Source organism: Perognathus longimembris, chromosome 3 (genome assembly GCF_023159225.1).
Source record: "Perognathus longimembris pacificus isolate PPM17 chromosome 3, ASM2315922v1, whole genome shotgun sequence".
In the NCBI taxonomy this organism is placed as follows: Eukaryota; Metazoa; Chordata; class Mammalia; order Rodentia; family Heteromyidae; genus Perognathus; species Perognathus longimembris.
Window position 1 is genome coordinate 71771909 of NC_063163.1, and position 20481 is coordinate 71792389.

Sequence of the window (20481 nt, forward strand, 5' to 3'; positions counted from 1 at the left end):
CTCTGTATGGCAAAAGAAATAAAATCGCACCAGGTGCTGGCGCCTCACACCTGAAATCCTAACTACTCAGGAGGCTGACAGCTGAGGATCACAGTTCAAAGCCAGCCCAGGCAGGAAAAACCCATGAGACTCATCTTCCAAGTAACAACCAGAAAACTGAAAGTGGAGTTCTGGTTCAAAGTGACAGAAGAAAACTAACCTTGAGCAAGAGCTCAGAGACAGCAACCAGGCCCTGAGTCAATAAAATTGCTTTCTTGAACTGTTTCAAATGATCAGTATTGTAAATCATGGTGCTATGAAAACTGCTGTCTAAGCTGGGTGCTGTTGGCTCACGCCTGTGATCCTAGCTACTCAGGAGGCTGAGATCTGAGGATTATGGTTCAAAGCCAGCCCAGGCAAGAAAGTCTGTAAGACTCATCTCCAGTTAACCACCAGAAAACCGGAAGTGGCTCTGTGACTCAAGTGGTAGAGCTGTCCCTTGAGCTGAAGAGCTCAGGGACAGCGTCCAGGCTGAGTTCAAGCCCCATGACTGACAAAAATAAATAAATACATATTGCCATATAGTTTTGTATCTTGCTCTCAGTAGTTCAGAATGACTGGATTGTGTGTGATTTATACTGGTCCTTGAGCATGAACTCAGGGCCAAGACAGTGTTCCTTAGCTTTTTTGCTCAAAGGCTGGCACTCCACCACTTGAGCCACACCTCCACTTCTAGCTTTTTAGTGGCTAATTGAAGGTAAGAGTCTTATGGAGTTTCCTGCCCAGGCTGGCTTTGAACCTTAATCCTCAGATCTCAGCCTCCTGGAGTAGCTAGGATTACAGGTATGAGCCGCAAGCACCTGGCTGAGACAACACTTATCTGTAATTAACCTTCAAAAAGCTGGAAGTGGCTTCAAGTGGTAGAGCACGAGCCTTGAGCAAAAAAAGCACAGGCACATGGCCAGACCCTGAGTTCAAACCCCAGGCCTGCCACCAAAAATGTATGTGTTATCATTTGATGTTTGTTTGTAACAATGGGACCTAAAACTTAATTACAGCTCCTGTTACAACAGTTATTCCCATGAGCCACTTGAGGCTGAACTTACAGAGCTCAGTTCTCATTCCCATTGACCAATGCAAATCACAGCCAATATAGCAGAGAAAAGGAAACAGACTACACTTTCTTGTTTTTAGAGACAAGGACTCTATTGTAGTCTGGGCTGAACTGAAATTCTGTCCTCCTGCCTCAGCCTCCCAAGTGCTGAGATTACAGGCATGCAGTACCACATTCCTCCTTCAGATGCACAATGCCACAAGAATTGGTATCGGTCTGTAATCGCACAGGATATGCTGGTCTGGGGTATGTTGTTTTTTTCCACTTTGATCTGTTTATTGGATTCTGTGAGGATACACTTACATGTGAGTGTGCAGAATACTCAGGAAAGATGATGGGCATCTATGCAGAGCTAGTGCACTTAGTCAGAAAGACACAATATTTATAACTTACATTATTAAAATGAATTTAATGGCTTAGGAAAGCAACTAGAAAATAATGGAGTCTATAAATTTCAAGCATCAGGAGTAAAATTTCAAGGAAAAATATTACCCCCAAAGAGAGGAGCCCAATGAGGCAAATGCGGGAAACACAAGACGGTACAAATTAATCCAAACTTATTACTGATTACATTATATGTAATGGACTAAGGTCTTCAAGGGAAAAGAATTGTTAGTTGGGAGTTTTTCAAGTATTTAGAAGTTGTTTTTTTTGTTGTTGTTGTTGTTTTGCCAGTCCTGGGCCTTGGACTCAGGGCCTGAGCACTGTCCCTGGCTTCTTTTTGCTCAAGGCTGGCAGTCTGCCACTTGAGTCACAGCACCACTTCTGGCCATTTTCTGTATATGTGGTGCTGGGGAATCGAACCCAGGGCTTCATGTATATGAGGCAAGTGCTCTTGCCACTAGGCTATATCCCCAGCCCATTTAGAAGTTTTTTTAACTCAAACTAAAGTATGTACAGAAAGATACAAAGTCTTAGATTTGACAACTGGCAACTTCCCCACCAAAAAAATAAAGACACATACACAAAGAGTACTGAAAGACTAAGCAATAAAAGCAAGCTGACAGTTCATAGAATCAATTGAATAAAAAACATTAGAAAGGTTAAAAATTTCAAGACAAAGGGTTATCTTTTTTCTTTCCAAACCACTTACCAGGCCCCAATTCCATCTATAGATAGATATACCTGTTTTTTTTTGTTTACATATAGTTTTGCCATGTAGCCCAAGCTGGCCTTGACCTTCCAATCTTCATGCCTTAGCCTCTTGAGTGCTGAGATTACAAGAGTGTGTTACCATGCTGGGCTTTCCAGACAAATACTCTTCTTTTAAAAAATCACAAAACTAAATACTTCTACCAAGATTAGCACTTGGGATAAAACACAAAAAGAAACACTGCAGAAGACAAAAAAAGACCCAAGGTAAAATTTAATTATACAACCAGAAGCATTAAAAAATATTATTTTTTGCTATTCATGTGAACATGAAACATGCCTAGAAAAATATACTGTTTAAGATAATACTAGAAATGGTCCTTGTCCTATAACTATAAAAGGCAATTGAACAAATAGCTTAAAACCAGTAGAGAAAGGGGGGACCCAAAACAGTAACAATTACTCCAGATGAGAACAAATATACATGTCAAAAAAATAGAAAACAAATTGGATTATACCTCCAGGCAGTATATAACACTGTAATAATGTACATCTAAGTACCATTCAGTTCACTTTTATTTTCATGATGCTAGGAATTGAACCTAGAGGTTTGTCCAAACTAACCATGCTCTTACATGGTTATATAAGAAAAACTACACAGGGCCATGACTCAAGTGAGTCATGAGTTCAAAACCCAGTGTCACCACAAACAAAAATACCAATGTTATTCAAACTTATTTATGGAAAAATCTTTTATTATGTGTTAGTAAACATAACCAAGTACTTTACAAAAGGATCCAGCAGGCTAGGGACAAAACTTAGTAGCAGAGTGCTTGTCTCAATGTGTGAGGCCCTGAGCTTGATCCCCAGCTCTGCCAAAAAAAGAAAAAACTAAAACCAATTCCGCATGTCCGAGTATAACTAGAAATGTGAGGCTAACATTAAGCCAATAAATAACCCTAGTCAATAAATGAGCACATTTATTTGAGCCCTTTCACTCATTGACTCATTCAAGTATTTCTTAGACATAGAAGACCACCTACAGTTGGAGGACTTGAGTGTTGTCAGATGGGTATCACCACAAAGGATGCTAGGAAAGCAATGACTAAATCCCAGAGAAATTGAGCCTCATGGACATGAAATGCCAGCAAATGTAATTATGCAAAGACTGGGGAAGAAAAATCTTAAAAATACCCCAAATAAGACAGGCAATGAGGCTGGGTACCAGTGGTTCACACCTGTATTCTCAGCTATTCAGGAGGCTGAGATCTGAGGATCAAAGTTTGAAGCCAAACTGGGCAAGAAAGTCTGTGATACTTTTATCTCCAATTAACCACCAAAAAGCCAGAAGTGGAGCTGTGGCTCACATGACAGAGTGCCAGCCTTGAGCAAAAGAAGGTCAGAGTAGTGCCCAGGCCCCAAGTCCAAGCTCTGGGATGGCACCAAAAAAAAAAAAAGAAGAAGAAGAAATAGAGCAAAGGACAGAAAACTAGTTCCTTGTGGGGTGCTGGTGGTTTACACCTGTAATCCTAGCTACTCAGGAAGCTGAAATCTGAGGATCATGGTTTAAAGCCAGTACAGGCAGGAAAGTTTGTGAAACTCTTATCTCCAACTAACCACCAGAAAACTGGAAGTGTCATTGTGACTCAAAATGGTAGAGCTCTAGCCATTAGCAAACAGAGCTCAGGAACAATGCCCAGATCCCAAGTTCAAGCCCCCAAACCACCCCCCACCCCCCAAAAAAAGGTAAAAGTTAACTTGTGTACTTTTTACTCCCAGCCCAGTATTTGGGACCAAACTCAGCCTTATGAATACTAGGCAAGCGCTGTGCCTGTGCCACTTAATTAAACCTTCAGCCATATATTTTATTGGCAGAGAGAGGAAGGATGGGGAGAGGAGAAGGGAAATTTAAGATGAGTTTATAAGCCAGTTGGTTTTTGTTTTGGCAACCTAACCTGAAAATACCACAGATTTTGGTACTGCAGTAAAAACTACCTAAAAATGTGCAAGGTTTGAAACTTGGATAATAGGTCAAGGGTACTCTGGTAAGAGTTCACCTGGAAATCTAGAAGATGTTATTAGAAAATAAAGAGGCTGGACACTGGTGGCTCACACCTGTAATCTCAGCTATTTAAGAGGCTGGAATCTGAGGATCACAGTTCAAAGCCAGTGGGAGCAAACAAACTCAAGAGATTCTTATCTCCAATTAACCAGCAAAAAGCCAGAACTGGAGATATGAACCAAGTGGTACAGCACCAGCAATGATCAAGCAAGCCCTGAGTTCCAGCCTAGTACTGGTGTATGCATGCACTTGCACGCATGCACACACACGCAGGCACACACACACAAACAGAAACACAGAAGGCAATCCTTGGTTGATATTCAGTGGCAGAATTGTACTCTTGAATTTTGTGGAAGGTAGGACTTGAGAATGATAAAATCAAAATTTCATTTGCGATCCACAGTGTTGAAGGAACAGATTTTAGTAAAATACAAAAAAGAGAACCAACCAGGCATTGGTGGCTCATGCCTGTAATCCTAGCTACTCAAGAAGCTGAGACCTGAGGACTGAGGTTCACCCAAGCAGAAAAGTTCCTAAGACTCTTAACTCCAGTTAGCCAACTAAAAGCCAGAAGTGGAGCTGAGTCTCAAGGGACAGAGTGCTACCCTTGAGCAGAAAGCTAAGGGACAGGGAAAGGCCCTGAATTCAAGCCCCAGGACCAGCACCAAAGCAGAACTTGGATACCTGGAAAACTTTGCTATCTGTATTGCAAAACCCAGAGAAATGTGTTAAGGGTAATGCTGATGGAAGGGCTAAGCAAGCACCTGACAAAGGTCATGGATATGTTTCCTGGATTAAGTCGGCAATGTCAACAAAAATGAGTGCTGGAGACTGGATTACACTGGCAGACAATGCCACTTAAGCCACAAATGGACCCCAAAGGTGGGACAAGAATAGGCTTTGGCCACAAGCTGATGGCTTACACCAGTAATCCTAGCTACTCAGACAGCTCTGATCTGAGGATCACAGTTCAAAGTTAGCCCAGGCAAGAAAGCTTGCAAGCCTATTATCACCAATTAACTATCAAAAAAGCCAAAGAAAGTGCAAGTGGAACGGTCATTCAGGTGTCAATGCTCATGCCTTGAGTAAAAGTTCAGTGACAGGGCCCAGGCCTTGAGTTCAAGCCTCAGGACCCGCACACACACAAAACATGGACTTCTAAGAAGGGAGCAGGGATAACTGGCTGGGAGGATGGATTAGCCATTGAGGATAGGCATGGCTTGCTTCCTTCCAGGCATGCTCAGTAGGATCAATGGGGTCTGAGATGCAAGCATCTTTCAGGAATCCCCAAGTCCTGGAGCACCTTGGCTGCTGAAAAATGCCATGCAAACAAGCCACACTAGCAATACTACCCAATGACAGGACCAGATCGGCTCCACTTACCTTACATGGCCCAAGCCCTAAGCATTCAGACAAGTGCTATAAATAGGTTCCAGGGAGGAAGGCCAGGCAGGTAGGTCAGTGGTAGGGTACTTGCCGAGTATGTGTGAGTCCCTTGGGTTCAATCCCCAGCAATGCCCCAAAGATTAAAAACTACAAAAGAGTTCCAGAGGGAACTGAAAGATCTTATTTCAGCCAATCAGGATGGTATCTAAGAGCAGTCAGCTGCTATAAACCACATAAGGCAGTGAAGACTAATTTAAACTAGCCAGGCACTGGTGGCTCACACCTGTCATCCTAGCTACTCAGGGGGCTAAGATGTAAAGATCATGGTTCCAAGCCAGCCTGGGCAGGAAAACTCATGAGACTCTTTATCTACAATGAACCATTAAAAAAAAAAAAAAGAAAAGAAAAGCCAGAAGTGGAGCTGTGGCTCACATGGCAGAGTGCTAGCCTTGAGCACAAAAGCTAAGGGGCAGTGCCCAAGCCTGGAGTTCAAGCCCCAGGACTAGCAATAATAATAATCTGATACTCTTTGGTGACACCGTTGGCATTGAAAGGTGGCAGCAGGTGGGCTAAATGGCGACCCCCAGGCCCTGACATTCATAGGGCTTCTCGACAGTGTGGACCCTCGCGTGTTTCCGAAGGCGGGAGTACACCGCAAAGGCTTTCCCGCACTCCTTGCAGATGTAGGGTTTTTCACCCGTGTGCGTGCGCATGTGGATGTTGAGCGACGTGGAGTAGATGAATGCTTTCCCACAGATATTGCACACGAACGGCTTTTCCCCGCTGTGGATTTTCAGATGCTTCGTGCGGTGGGATGAGGTGATAAAGGTTTTCCCACAGTGAGTGCATTCGAATGGCTTCTCCCCGGTGTGGGTCCTGACGTGGTGGATGAGGCCAGAAGTCCTGGTGAAGGCCTTGCCACACTCCTTGCAGGCGAAGGGCTTCTCTCCGCTGTGGATGCGGACATGGGTGGCGAGGCCTGAATACTGTGTGAAGGCTTTCCCACACTCCTTGCACTCATAGGGTTTGATGCCAGTGTGCGTCCGCAAGTGCTCGGTGAGCTGCGTGGATCGTGAGAATGCTTTGCCACACTCCTTACACTCGTAGGGCTTCTCTCCAGTGTGAACTCGGACATGCTCGGTCAAGCCTGACCACCGCAAGAACGCTTTCCCACACTCCACACACTTGTATGACTTGACTCCTGTATGGATCCGGACATGATCGTTGAGGTACGAGATGTTTTTAAAGGATTTCCCACACTCCTTACACACGAAGGGTTTTTCTCCACTGTGGGTTTTCACATGGGCAGAGAGGCGGGAGAAATTAGCAAAGGACTTCCCACATTCCTGACACGTTGTGGATTTCTCATGGGCACGAGGATGAAGGCTCACATACTGGGAAAGGTGTGTGGAGATGCTGAGTGCTCCCCAACACTGCTTGCACTCACAGACTTTGTCTCCTGGGCAGAGTCCCATGGGGTTTTGAAGGCAGGTGAAATACTTCCCATAGTCCTCGCACTTGTAGGGTTTTCTCATGCTGAGAACAGGAAGTCGCACAGCCAAGTTGGAGTGAAGGAATCTATTCCCATATTTTTCCCACTCATGAAGATCTCTATCCTCAGTCCTTGTATCTGGCGGAAGGTAGGCCTGGTTAAAAAAGGCGTCACCACAATCTGTACACTCAAAGGGTTTTTCACTCTTCTCTCTTCTCTGGTATATACTATTCTGGGAAAGGCCCAAGAGATTTCCACACTGATGAAACTCAGATTCGTTCTGTCTTGGATGGGTTGACTTGAGCAAAGAAAGCGTATGTTTTCCACACCAGTTGCCCTCAGACACGAACCCTTGATTCTCCCTTCTCACAGGTCTATTAAGGCACAACTGTCCACCTAAGCCTTCTGCACATAGCGGAGGGTCACCCAGATCCACTCTGGGGAAGCTGCTTGCCTGTGGATGAAGGATGGGTGGGATTAAGGCACTGGGCAAGCATACACATACACTTTACCACCTGAGGGCAGAAATATTTGGGTGGTCACCATGGCACTTCTGCTTACATGCTATCATTCCCTGAGCTCTTCATTCCTTTCAAAGTGGATGGAGCTCTTGGGCAAAATCCAGTGATTCTGGCTGTAACTAATGAGAGTGTGTAAATTCTCATAAAATTCTCATGTATATTAGTATTTGCAGAACTATCAAGTAGTGGTTTAATGCTAGTTTGCTTTTATTTTGTTGTTAAGCTGTGTGTGTGCCTGTGTATCTGTGTCAATTCTGGTTTTATGCTAGTTTGTTTTGATTTTGTTAAGGTATATGTGTACGTGTGTACGTGTGTGTGTGTGTGTCTGTGTGTCTATGTGCCTGTGTTAAATTCTGGGGCATGAACTCGGGGCCTGGCTGCTGTCCCTCAGCTTTTTTGCTCAAGGCCAGCACTCTACCACTTGAGCCACAGCTCTACCTCTAACTTTTTTTGTTTTATTTTATTTTATTTTTTGCCAGTCCTGGGGCTTGGACTCTAGGCAGGAGCACTGTCCCTGGCTTCCTTTTTGCTCAAGCACTCTACCACTTGAGCCACAGCTCCACTTCCAGCTTTTTCTGTTTATGTGGTGCTGAGGAATCGAACCCAGGGCTTCATGCATTCAAGGCAAGGACTCTACCGCTAAGTCATATTCCCAGCCCAAACTTTTTTTTTTTAATAGTTAATTGGACATAAGAATCTCATGGAGGGCTGGAGATATGGCCTAGTGGCAAGAATGCTCGTCTCGTATACAGGAGGTCCTAGGTTCAATTCCCCAGCACACATATATAGAAAATGGCCAGGAGTGGCGCTGTGGCTCAAGTGGCAGAGTGCTAGCCTTGAGCAAAAACAAGCCAGGGACAGTGCTCAGGCCCTGAGTCCAAGGCCCAGGACTGGCCAAAAAAAAAAAGAATCTCATGGACTTTCCTGCATAGGCTGATTTTAAACCATGATCCTGAGATCTCAGCCTCCTGAGTAGACAGGATTACAGGCGTAAACCACTGGTGCCTGGCTATGCTAGGTTTACAGTACCACTTCATGTTAGATTTACAACATCACTCCACACTAAGTTTATAGCACCAATCATGCTAGCTTTACGGTATCACCAAACACTCAGTGCTCAGCACCTGTCCAGAGTCAGTGCTGTGTCCTACCAGCTACATAGTACTCCTCACAAAGGAATTCCAAGAAAATAATTGTCTTTTGGGGGGGAAGGGGGAGAAATCCCCTTTGCTGACCTTACCATTTGTATCCCACTGGAAGCTGATATCCTAAAACAATTCTGAGCCTCTGATCCACAGGTTCTAGGTTGTTCTTCTAATTCTGAAGTCAAACGAAAAGAAAAACATCAGGGCTAATAGAAATCAATGGCAAGCAGAAGGAGTTAAAGTGATAAGGGTGATTTGTTCTTGTTTGGGAAATTAGACATAAGAGAAAGAGTAGGCCACAAGTGGTGCATACACACTTGTAATCCTATCACTTGGGAGGCTGAAGCAGGAGGATTAAGTTCAAGTCCAGCTAGAAGTACTGAATGAATTCTATTCAGAGAAAAGGAGAAGAAAGGGGAAAGAAGGGGAATGGGAAGAGAAGAAAGGGACAGATATGCTTGAGTATTTTGCTAAAGATTTGGCAAACTGGAGACAGATGGTTCATGCTATAAATCCTACTCAGGAAGCTGATCTGAGAATCACAGTTCAAAACCAAACTGGGAGCTGGGCACCTGTGGCTCATGCTTGTAATCCTAGCTAGTCAGAAAGGTGAGTCAGGATTGTAGTTCAAAGCCAGCCTGGACAGGAAAGTTCACGAGACTTATCTCCAATGAAAAACAAGAAAAATGGAAGCAATGCTGTGGCTCAAAGTGGTAGACTACTAGCCTTGAGCAAAAGAGCTCAGAGACAGTGCCAAGGCTGAGTTAAAGTCCCACAACCAACAACAACAAAAAAAAAAAAATTAAGAATTTGGTAATAGCACCAGAGACTGTGGTTCTGTAATTGAGAGCCTATGTTGTATGCACAGGCTCAAGGTTACCTTCTCAGCAATGCAGGGGAAAAACAGGGGAGAGGAGCTGTCAACATGTTAGTAAGTTCACACAAACTGAGTCTATGAAAGCGGAAGTGGGAGTTGGGAATGTGACTTAGTGGCAGAGTGCTTACCTAGCATGCATGAATCCCTGGGTTCAATTCCTCAGTACCACATAAAAAGAAAAAGCCGGAAGAGTCACTGTGGCAAATGGAAAAGTGTTGGCCTGAGCAAAAGAAGCTCAGGGACAGTGCCTAAGCCCTGAGTTCAAGCCCAAGGACTGGCAAAATGAAAAAAAAAAAAAAAAAAGTGAAAATGGAGATGATTAAAAAGAAAGATCTGGGCTGGGGATATGGCCTAGTGGCAAGAGAGCTTGCCTCGTATACATGAGGCCCTGGGTTCGATTCCCCAGCACCACATATACAGAAAATGGCCAGAAGTGGCGCTGTGGCTCAAGTGGCAGAGTGCTAGCCTTGAGCAAAAAGAAGCCAGGGACAGTGCTCAGGCCCTGAGTCCAAGGCCCAGGACTGGCCAAAAAAAAAAAAAAAAAGAAAGATCTGGAAAAGCAGTCCACAGGGTTCCCCAGTAGGGACAGACCAGGTAGCTGTGTAAAGGCAGATCAGAGGGTTGAGCAGACAATGGCTTTGATCTCCTCACACAAACTCCATCTGGAGAAACATCAACAATGGACACAACACCAGAGGAACTCATTCATAGATACTCACCCTGAATTCCTGCACTTTCCATGGGTCCCAGTGCTTCTTGTGTTAACCAGAGGATCACATGAGGCATGAAGAACTGATACCCTGTGTGGTTGGAACGACACAAGAATAGCAGAGGCTCATGGAGGGTAACTGCAGGCCCATCCAAAGCAAAGACACCCATTCCAAATGTGTGCAAAGGCACATACTAGGGGCTAGGGTTACAGCCCAGGGGTCAGATGCTTACTCAGCCAAATGCAGGCTGATTTCTGCTATCTACACTTATAAAGGACAAAGACTTTTTTTTGGTGGTCTTGGGACTTGAACTCTGGGCCTGGGCGCTGTCCCTGAGCTCTTCGGCTCAAGGCTAGCGCTTTACCACTTGAGCCACAGCACCACTTATGGTTCTCTGGTTAAACGGAGATAAGAGTCTAATGAACGTTCCTGACCAGGCTAGGCTGGTTTTGAACTGTAATCCTCAGATCTCAGCCTCCTGAGTAGCTAGGATTACAGGCATAAGCCACGGGTGACCAGCCAAAGCACAAAGACTTTTAATTCCAGGGGCAGGGGTGTGGAGTTTAGTGGTAGAGCTCCACCCCCTCACAAACACACAGACAGATGAATACTGACAAAACGGATCTACTTTGTGTGGAATGGTAACACATGCCTATAATCCTGGCAAGAGGAAAGCTAAGGAGGCAGGGTCATTAAGTTCCACTGTGTCTTTGTTACTTCTCACTGTGTTCAGACCAGAATGTCCCCCAGTAGGTTCTAGGGCAGGTGAGAAGGAAGGACGCAGCCTACCCAATGCCGCCAGGTTCTTGTAGTTCTCCAACATCACGTCCCGGTACAGGGCTCTCTGAGCTGAGTCCAGCAAAGTCCACTCTTCCGGGGTGAATTCCACAGCCACATCATCAAAGGTCACACACTCCTAAACAATCACACACACACACACTGCTGTGAGCCAAGCTCTATGGGTGTTCATGGAGGAGAAAAAATGCCTTGACGTGGCTCCAAAATCTCCCCAAATCCTTACTCAGGGATCTATCAGGCTAAGGGCTCCTTTAAGCTTACTCACTATGGCCTCCTACCTTCACATCTTTAATAGCACTCCTGTAGCTTTTTGCTTTTGTACTGGTACTAGGGCTTGAACTCACAGCCTGGGAGCTGTCCCTTACCTTTTTTCACTCAAGGCTAGTACCTTGAGTCACAGCTCCACTCCCAGTTTCCTAGTAGTTCAATGAATATAAGAGTCTAATGGGCTTTCCTGCCTGGGCTAGCTTCGAACCACAATCCTCAGATCCCCACCTTCTGAGTAGCTAGGATTATAAGCACGAGCCACCAACACCCAGCTAGCAGCACCTCTAAACATGACTTTACTGCAGTACAACCAGGCTGGGAGCCCACGTCCTGTTTCTCTATTGTAGCAATTTCTGAGCACACTCAGGTATTTGGGAAATTTAAGGACTAAACCCTTAAACACAAAGACATTGTCATCTGCATTGCTACCTATTGTCGTGTCCAAGCACAGGACAACAAAAAACATGGGAGTGTGGCTCGAGTGGTAGAGCACTGGCCTTCAGTGAAAAAGCCAAGCAAGAACTCAAGACCCTGAGTTCAAGCCTCAGTACCATCACCAAAAAAAAAAAAAAAAAAAAACAGAAGAAGCAAGATATGTCACATGAGGCTTAAAACTAATTAGTAACTAGGAGGAGCCAGGGATGGTAGAATATTCCTGTAATCCCAGCACTGCACTCGGGAGGCTGAGGCTACGCTGGATTACAAAGCCAGTTCCAGGCTAGTATATATGGCCAGATCCGGGCTCAAAAATAGAAGACAGATAAGACAGGCGGACAAACAGGCAGACAGACAGGTGGACAGACAGATAAACAGACTGACTGACTGATTGAAAGATGATAAATATCTAATATATACTCATGGACAGATGATAAATACATGATAAACAGATAAATAGAAGCCAGATAGAGATTGATAGATAGGCAAACAGATAGATAGAAGATAGATAGATAGATAGATAGATAGATAGATAGATAGATAGATGCTAGATAGTTTGTTCCTCAGTGGTATACAGCTTTACCTAGCATGGATATAATCCTGGGTTCGATCCCCAGAACCACAAGACAAATTATGAATTACTAACAATCGAGACAGACATGCCCATTTTCCATTCCTCTGTATGCAGGGTTCTATGGAACTCTATCAACATTGAACGTAGCCATCAAATATCACATCATGACTGGCATGAATTTTTTGAAGCCAATGTAAGGCTGAGCTCCCTGGAGAAATTCAACTACAGACTCAGTCCTTTCAGTAAAATTGTATTTCCTTTAAGAAATTCTGGCCAGGAGTGGTAGTTGATGCCTTTAATCTTAGCTAGTTGGGAGGTAGAGATCACTAGCTCTGACTGCATGTCAAAGCTATCCAGGATAAAAAGTTAGGAAGACACACACACCCCCATCATCCCAACAAACAAGCTGGGGGTGGCAGCAGACAACTACAATTCCAGCTACACAGGACATACAAGTAAGAGGATCACGGTCCAAGGCTGACACAAGCTCAACATGCAAGATCCTATCTGAAAAAAATAACTAAAGCAAAAAGGGCTGAGGGGGCTGGGAATATGGCCTAGTGGCAAGAGTGTTTGCCTCCTACACATGAAGCTCTCAGTTCGATTCCCCAGCACCACATATATGGAAAATGGCCAGAAGAGGCACTGTGGCTCAGGTGGCAGAGTGCTAGCCTTGAGCGGAAAGAAGCCAGGGACCATGCTCAGGCCCTGAGTCCAAGGCCCAGGACTGGCCCCCCCAAAAAAAGGGGGGGGGGCTGAGGACATGCCCCAAGTGGTAGAGCAACGGAATGCAAGGCCCAGAGTTCAAACCCCAGTACAGGATGAAAATAAAGGAACTCTGTGGAGACCAGTATATCCAGAAGGAACATGTCTAGCTTGTGGAAGGAAAGATTTGGCTCTGTAGATTCACGCCTTTGCTTGTACCTGGGAATAGCTTTCCTGGCAGTCAGCCACTGTCCCATCTGCCACTGACTCCTCTTCATAGATGTGGACAGCCTCTCTGGAAACAAAGCCTGGAGGGAAACACAAAGGGTGTCAGAACTCAGAGGGGCCTTTTTTTTTTTTAGGGGTGGGGCAGTCCTGGGGCTTGAATTCAGGGCCTGGGCACTCTCCTGGAAACTTTCCCTCAAGGCTAGCACTTACCCCTTCAACCACAGCTCCCATTCTGGCTTTTTAGGGGTTTACTGGAGATAAGAATCTTATGGACACCAGGCACCTCATGGCTCATACCTGTCATCCTAGCTACTCAGAAGGCTGAGATCTGAGAATTGGTTTGAAGCCAGCCCAGGGAAGGAACATCTGTGAGACTCTGACCTCCAATTAACCACCACTTCCAGCTTTTCTGAGTAGTTTACTGGAGATAAGAGTCTCACAGGCTTTCCTGCCCAGGCTGGCCTCAAAATATGATCCTCAGATCTCAGCCTCCTGAGTAGCTAGGATTACAGGTGTGGCCACCAGCACCCAGCTCCAGAGCAGCCCTTTAATTCCCACATTCACCAGCCATGAAGTCACTGCATCTGGATGACTGTATCTGGCTGGATTTCTCCTGCAATCCTGCACTGACAAAACTACAAAAACTACAACTACACACTATTGCTGTAAAGTCCCGCAGTAGTCCCCTCTGGCCATGAGCCAGAAAGCAGAGAACAAGGTACCATTCCTATTTCATGACAAAGAAACCTATGTCCTGAAAATGAGACACCATTTTCCCACAGTGCTAGAACTCAGGACCAATGCACAGTACCTCAGTCAAAAGTCCATGGAGGGGCCTGAGCCACAAACATTCTGTACCCCATTCAGTAGTTTTGTCTGTGTTCATGTGCATGTGAATGCATGTGCATGTATGCGTGCACATATGCATGCATGTGTGTGTGTGTGTGTGTGTGTGTGTGTGTGTGTGTATGGTGGTATTGTCTTGAACTCGGGACCCTGGCACTATTCCTTAGCTTCTGTGCTCAAGGCTAGTGCTCTACCACTTGAACCACAACTCCACTTCCAGCTTTTCAGTGATTAATTGGAGATTAAGAGTCTCAGAGCCTTTCCTGCCTGAGCTGGCTTTGAACCATGATCCACAGATCTCAGCCTCCTGAATGGCTAGGATTATAGGGCTCCCATTCAGCTCTTGAGAAAGGAAGCAGCTGCAGAGCTGCCCAGGCCCCACCCATGGACTACTGTGCAGGGGAGACCACAAGGGGGACTTACCATGGCAGAGATCGATGGCTGCCATCCTCTGAGGCTAGTGGTCCAAGGAGCCCACACACTCCCTTCCCTGGGGCCAAGGTAAACACAGCTTATGAGTCCAAGTGGACAGTGGCATCCCCCATTCCTCTGCATTCAGGGTAACATGGAGTCCTGTTCACAATCAGTGGTCAGCAACAGCAAATGTCAGTCATCAAACATCACATATGGGTGCTTGCTCCCTGAAACTAATATTGTCTACTCATGAACCATAGCATTACATCAGTTGACTTTGTGTGTATGTGTGCGCGCGCACACACACACACACACACACACACACACACACACACACACGCAGGTCCTGGGGCTTGAACTGTGGACCTAGGGGTTGTCCTTGCACAGCTAGTGCTCTACCACTTGAGCCACATCTCTCCTTCTGACCTTTCGGTGATTAGAGATAAGTGTACCACAGACTTTCCTGCCCTAGGCTGGCTTTGAACCATGATCCTCAAATCTCACCCTCCTGAGTAGCTAGGATGATAGGCCTGAGCCACTGGGACCTGGCAGGGTAGGGACTACTTGAAGGGAGTAGGTCACTGGGGGATGTGGCTCCTAAGAGTTGGGCTTGGTTTGGCCCTGTCCTATGGCTTTTCTCCCCCTACCTCCTGGCCGTCATGAGATGAACAGCCTGCTGCCTTGTGAGAAGAGGTGAAGCATGCAGGCTCGCTGTGCAGAGACCCCACAGTACAAAATGACCCAAGTGGCTGGGAGCCAAGCAGTACCCATGGCTGGCTAGTGCTGCTTGCATGCACTGACTCGTGAATACTTACCAATGTTGGCCTGGATGGCCAAGGATGCAGAAAAACAAGATTGGTAACAAAGACATCTGTAAAAAGGGGACTAAGGGCAGGGTATGGCAGTACACAGCTGTAGTATCTGTACAGGGAGGTGCAGACAGAAGGATCGTGAGATGCAGGCCAACCTGGGCTACACAGCAAGACTCTATCTCTCATCCAGATCCAGTTGGGAGCTGGGGGCTCATACTTGTCACCCTAGCCACGGAGGCAAAGATCCAAAGGATCATGGACAGAAAAACACATGAGACTCTCTGCAAACTAACTAGCAAAAAGCAAAGCTGAGCCTAGGGGATCAAGTGGTAGTGTACCAGCTGAGCAAATGTGAGGCCAAGCCCACAACTCAATACTGTTAGGTGAAAAAAAAAAAAAAAAAAAAGCAGGCTCATGCCTATAATCCTAGCAACTCAGGAGGCTGAGATCTGAGGATCCTGGTGCAAAGCCAGTCTGGGCAGGAAAGTCTGTGAGACTCATATCTCCAATTAACCAGTAAGAAGCCGGAAGTGGAGCTGTGGTTCAAGAATGGCTGTGCGTGCCAATGACTAGAAGAAAGGAAGGAAGCAAAGGCAGTATGGCGATGTGGTGACCGTAACTCACTCAGTTACAAGAGACGTCAGTTTCTTTCCCCAGTATCAGTGGAAGCTTGCTCCATGCCACAGTGTCTGGGAATTGAGGCAGATTAATGGTTCAATGATCTGGACTGCACTTTCCAAGATCCCATCGACAGTGATATATGGGCTTGATCTGCTAAAAGTAGAAGCCAAACTTAATGATTCACTGCAGGGCCTGGCCAGGCCTGCCACAGGATGCCCCGGTTATAGGCTAGCTCCACAAAACCCCTACAATTAATCTTCAGGGGAACGCATTCTGGTTCTGGGCCCAGACTCAACTTCCCAGTAGCCAGGCCATGACACAATACCTGTCATCATGGCATTTGCATACTTTTTTTTTTGTAGTGTTGAAAAGTGAATCCAGAGGCTTACACATGCTTAGCAAGTGTACACTAAACATCCTCAGCCCTTGTTTTTTGGGTTTTTTTCTTGTTGGTGATGGGGCTTGAACTCGGGCCCTGGGCACTCTCCCTGTGCTCTTTTGCTCAAGGCTAGCACTCTACCACTTAAGCCACAGCTCACTTCCGGTTTTCTGGTGGTTAATTGGAAACAAGGGTCTCTTGGACTTTCCTGTCCTGGCTGGCTTTGAACTGTAATCCTCAGATCTCAGCCTCCCGAATAGCTAGGATTATAGGTGTGAGCCACCAGCACCTGGAAGTTCTTTTTTTTTTGGCCAGTCCTGGGCCTTGGACTCATGGCCTGAGCACTGTCCCTGGCTTCTTTTTGCTCAAGGCTAGCACTCTACCACTTGAGCCACAGCGCCACTTCCGGCTTTTTCTATATACATAGTGCTCAGGAATCGAACCCAGGGCTTCACGTATAGGAGGTAAGCATTTTACCACTAGGCCATATTCCCAGCCCTCACAGAGCTTTTTTACTCAAAGCTATGTCACTCATTCTACCACTTTGAGCCACAGCTTCATTTCTGGCTTTTCGGTGGTTAATTGGAGACAAGAGTCTCATGGGCTTTCCTGCCCAGGTTGGCTGTGAACTGCAATCCTCACCTCTCAGCATACTGAATAGCTAGGGTTATAGGAGTGAGCCACCAGTGCCTGATATATATTTATGTGTGTATAGGTATATATGTATATTTATTTTACATATTTTAACACAAATATTCCAGGCTAATTTACAATTTTAGTCTTGAGCCATTCTCCCAACCCTTTTGGCTTTTTTTGTTGTTGTTGTTGTTGGAACCTGAACCTCAATCCTCCTCAGCCCTCCCTGGTGGCCATGGTGACAAACACACATTACCACCCACAGACTTTTTGTTGAGAAAGGATATCACCTAAATTTTTGCTCCAGTTGGCCTGGAACTACAATCATCCTAATCTCTGCCTGCCAAGCTGGGATTACAGGTGTGAGCCACCACACCCTAAAACACTGGTTTGTTTAAATAGTTCTTCTTGGTCCTGAACATGGTAATTTTTGTCAGCAGGGCTGGGGGAAAGGAGGTCAGTTGGTAAGTGCTTGCATAGCACATGAGGCCCTAGGATACATCCCCAGAACCACAAAACATAAAAGCAAAATGTTTGCCAAAGCAGATGCTGGTGGCTCATACATGTAATCTTTGCTACTCAGGAGGCTGAGTTGTAAGGACTGCAGCTTAAAGCCAGCCTGGGCAACAAAGTCCATGAGACTCTAGTAAACTATTCAGAAAAAGCTGGAAGAGCTCTATGGCTCAAGTGGTAAAGTGCTAGCCTTGAGCAAAATAAAGCTCAGGAATCGTGCCCAGGCCCTGGGTTCAAGCCCCAGAACTAGCACGCGGGTGCATGTGCGCACACACACCTTTTCCCAGTAGTGGGAACCTTAGACAAACATTAAAGGATGGAAATTTCTGCTGGGCATGCTTCAGGTGGAAGTACACCTGTCCAACAAGTATGAAGTCATTGAGTCCAAACTCCAGCACTACCAAAAAGTAAAAAAAAAAAAAGCAAAATAAATATGCCAGACACCAGTGGCTGTAGTACTAGCTTCTCAAGAGTCTGAGACCTGAGGATTGTAGTTCAAAGCCAGCCGGGGACAGAAAAGTCCATGAGATTCTTATCTCCAATTAACCACCAAAGAGCCAGAAGAGGAGATGGAGCTCAAATGGTAGAATGCTAGCCTAGCAGTATGAGGCTGTGAGTCCAAACTCCAGTACTGGAAAAAAAAAAGGCAAATATGGAAGGTAACATGGGAGAATGTCCAGCCAAGGCCAAAGCTTCTCTTCAGAGTCCACACTGCAGGAAAGTGGCCCCTCATCTACTGTGGAGTGAGTCCACAACCCTACACAAGCTGGTGGCTATAAGGTCTCACACAGGCTAGTAACTTCTAGAATGGACTAGAACATTACCTCAGGAAAATGTAGTCCTAGTCTGTAGGCAGAACCCCAAACTGAACTAAAAGCCATTCAAAGAGGCTTTGATGATTGATAAACACAAACATTTCCTAAGACTAATAATTAATTTTTCTTTTTTTTTTAACTTGAGCCACAGCTCCACTTTCAGCTTTCTGCTGGTCAGTGGGAGATTAAGATTCTCATGGACTTTCCTGATCAAGTTGGCTTCAAAACTAAACTAGATCTTTCAGATCTCAGCCTCCTGAGTAGGTAGAATTACAGGTGTAAACCACTGTAGTGTCCAGCTACTTCCAGCTTTCTGGTTGTTATTTGAAACAGTCTTACAGACTCTTCTTTCTAGGTCTCAGCCTCATTTGTAGGTAGGATGGAGCCACCAGTGTGGTGCCCAGATCATGCTTAAAATTTTTCAACTGAGGGGCTGGGGATATGGCCTAGTGGCAAGAGTGCCTGCCTCATATACATGAGGCCCTGGGTTCGATTCCCCAGCACCACATATACAGAAAATGGCCAGAAGTGGCGCTGTGGCTCAAGTGGCAGAGTGCTAGCCTTGAGCAAAAAGAAGCCAGGGACAGTGCTCAGGCCCTGAGTCCAAGCCTCAGGACTGGCCAAAAAACAAAACAAAACAAAAATTTTTCAACTGACTCTCAAACAGTTCACCAGAAAATGTATTTACTTTTCTAAACAAAAAGCCAACCGATAATTTCATCACTAGTAGCCTAACAAAGCCTCCAATCTTTCTCCCAGAAGTCTTGGAGAAGTGGAGGCCTAGCATAGCTTAGTGTTGGGGTAGGAATGTGGCAAAGGGTTCCTTAGCATGCATGAGGCCCTGAGTTCCATCCCCAACACAAGCACACACACAAACACAAAAGAGAGAATTGCTTAGTATCCTTGATTTTCTGCAATAAAGAGTCCAGTTTAAAGTCTCTGCCCAGGGAATGTGGCTTAGTGGTAGAGTGCTTGCCTAGCATGCATGAAGCCCTGGGTTTGATTCCTCAGCACCACATAAACAGAAAAGGCCAGAAGTGGTGCTGTGGCTCAAGTGGTAGAGTGTTAGCCTTGAGCAAAAAAGAAGCCAGGGCCAGTGCTCAGACCCTGAGTCCAAGCCCCAGGACTGGCACCAAAAAAAAAGTATCTGCGTATCTGTATTTACAAAAAGGCATCATGCAACCTACAAACTTCCAAAGAAAAGTTATTTATCTTCTTACTAGAATGCAATACGTCCCTATTAAAGGCAGGACATACAGAGAAAGCGAAATATTCCGATGAAGCATTCATTCCTATGAAAATGAGAGAGCGGAGGTTCTCCTGACCTACCTTGGAACTTGGAGGACGCGGACCGATTCCACCAGACTCTAACCCAGGCAATTCAATTCCTTGAGAGGGGGAAGAAATAAAAATTTGTGCAAGTTTACAGTGAAGGCTTTAGTAGAAGGGTGACGGCGAAGCCGTAGAGGACGAGCCAGGATCTCACTTCCCGCCCGAGCACCCAGCTGTGGGGTGTTGGGGTATAAGGTGTGTGGGGTGAGGTGGACGGCCTAAGAGGCTCCTCAGACATGGTGGGCACACCAGAGGCTGGGGGGACCTGCAGCCCCGGGAGACGGGATCCGGACGCGTCAGGCCTCTCGGAAGAGATTCCTTCCGTCATCTCGGGCTGAACTCGTGCCTCCCCTCCCCCTTTTCACCCACTCAGCCTCACCAAGGCCCCGCTGGAGACCCGCGACCACCGCGGAGGGCAGCGTTCCGACAGCCGAGCCCAGGGGGCGGGGCGAACGGCAGCGGAGGGGAAGGGGCGGGTCTGTGACGTCACGTCCGCTTCCGGCCCCCGGGCGTCAGCGACGCTGCACCTTTTCAAGCGGAGGCTTTTCTTTTAGTTGTCTCCGATGTGTGTATGGGAGTCTAGGGAAGGGAGTGAGCAGGATTCTCCCCCATCCAGAGGGTGGGCTCACTGGAGGGAGACTGGAGGCTGAAAGAGGCCAAGTGGCGGTTAGAACGTGGCCGAGGAAGGCGGCTCCAGACTGGGCGGGGGCGGGCTTTTTATGGGCGTG

The 20481-nt window shown here is 46.2% G+C and overlaps 1 protein-coding gene across 5 annotated transcripts; it reads right to left on the bottom strand.

Annotated features, from left to right (window-relative positions):
• Positions 1–6109: 6109 nt before the first annotated feature.
• On the bottom strand, positions 6110–20207 carry LOC125348741 (zinc finger protein 561-like). 5 transcript variants are annotated; one of them, XM_048342258.1, is made up of 8 exons: positions 20133–20207; positions 19751–19809; positions 14655–14721; positions 13377–13465; positions 11168–11294; positions 10388–10468; positions 8887–8966; positions 6110–7579 (listed from the first exon to the last, which is right to left on the bottom strand). In XM_048342258.1, the coding sequence occupies exons 3-8, from the start codon at positions 14677–14679 to the stop codon at positions 6203–6205; spliced, it is 1779 nt and encodes a 592-aa protein (XP_048198215.1). In that variant the 5' UTR covers positions 14680–14721; positions 19751–19809; positions 20133–20207; the 3' UTR covers positions 6110–6202. The 5 variants fall into 5 exon arrangements, with proteins under 5 accessions (XP_048198215.1, XP_048198213.1, XP_048198217.1 ...); XM_048342256.1 differs by having other exon boundaries at positions 14655–14804; positions 20133–20202; XM_048342260.1 differs by lacking the exon at positions 14655–14721 and having other exon boundaries at positions 20133–20202.
• Between the last annotated feature and the right edge of the window lie 274 nt (positions 20208–20481).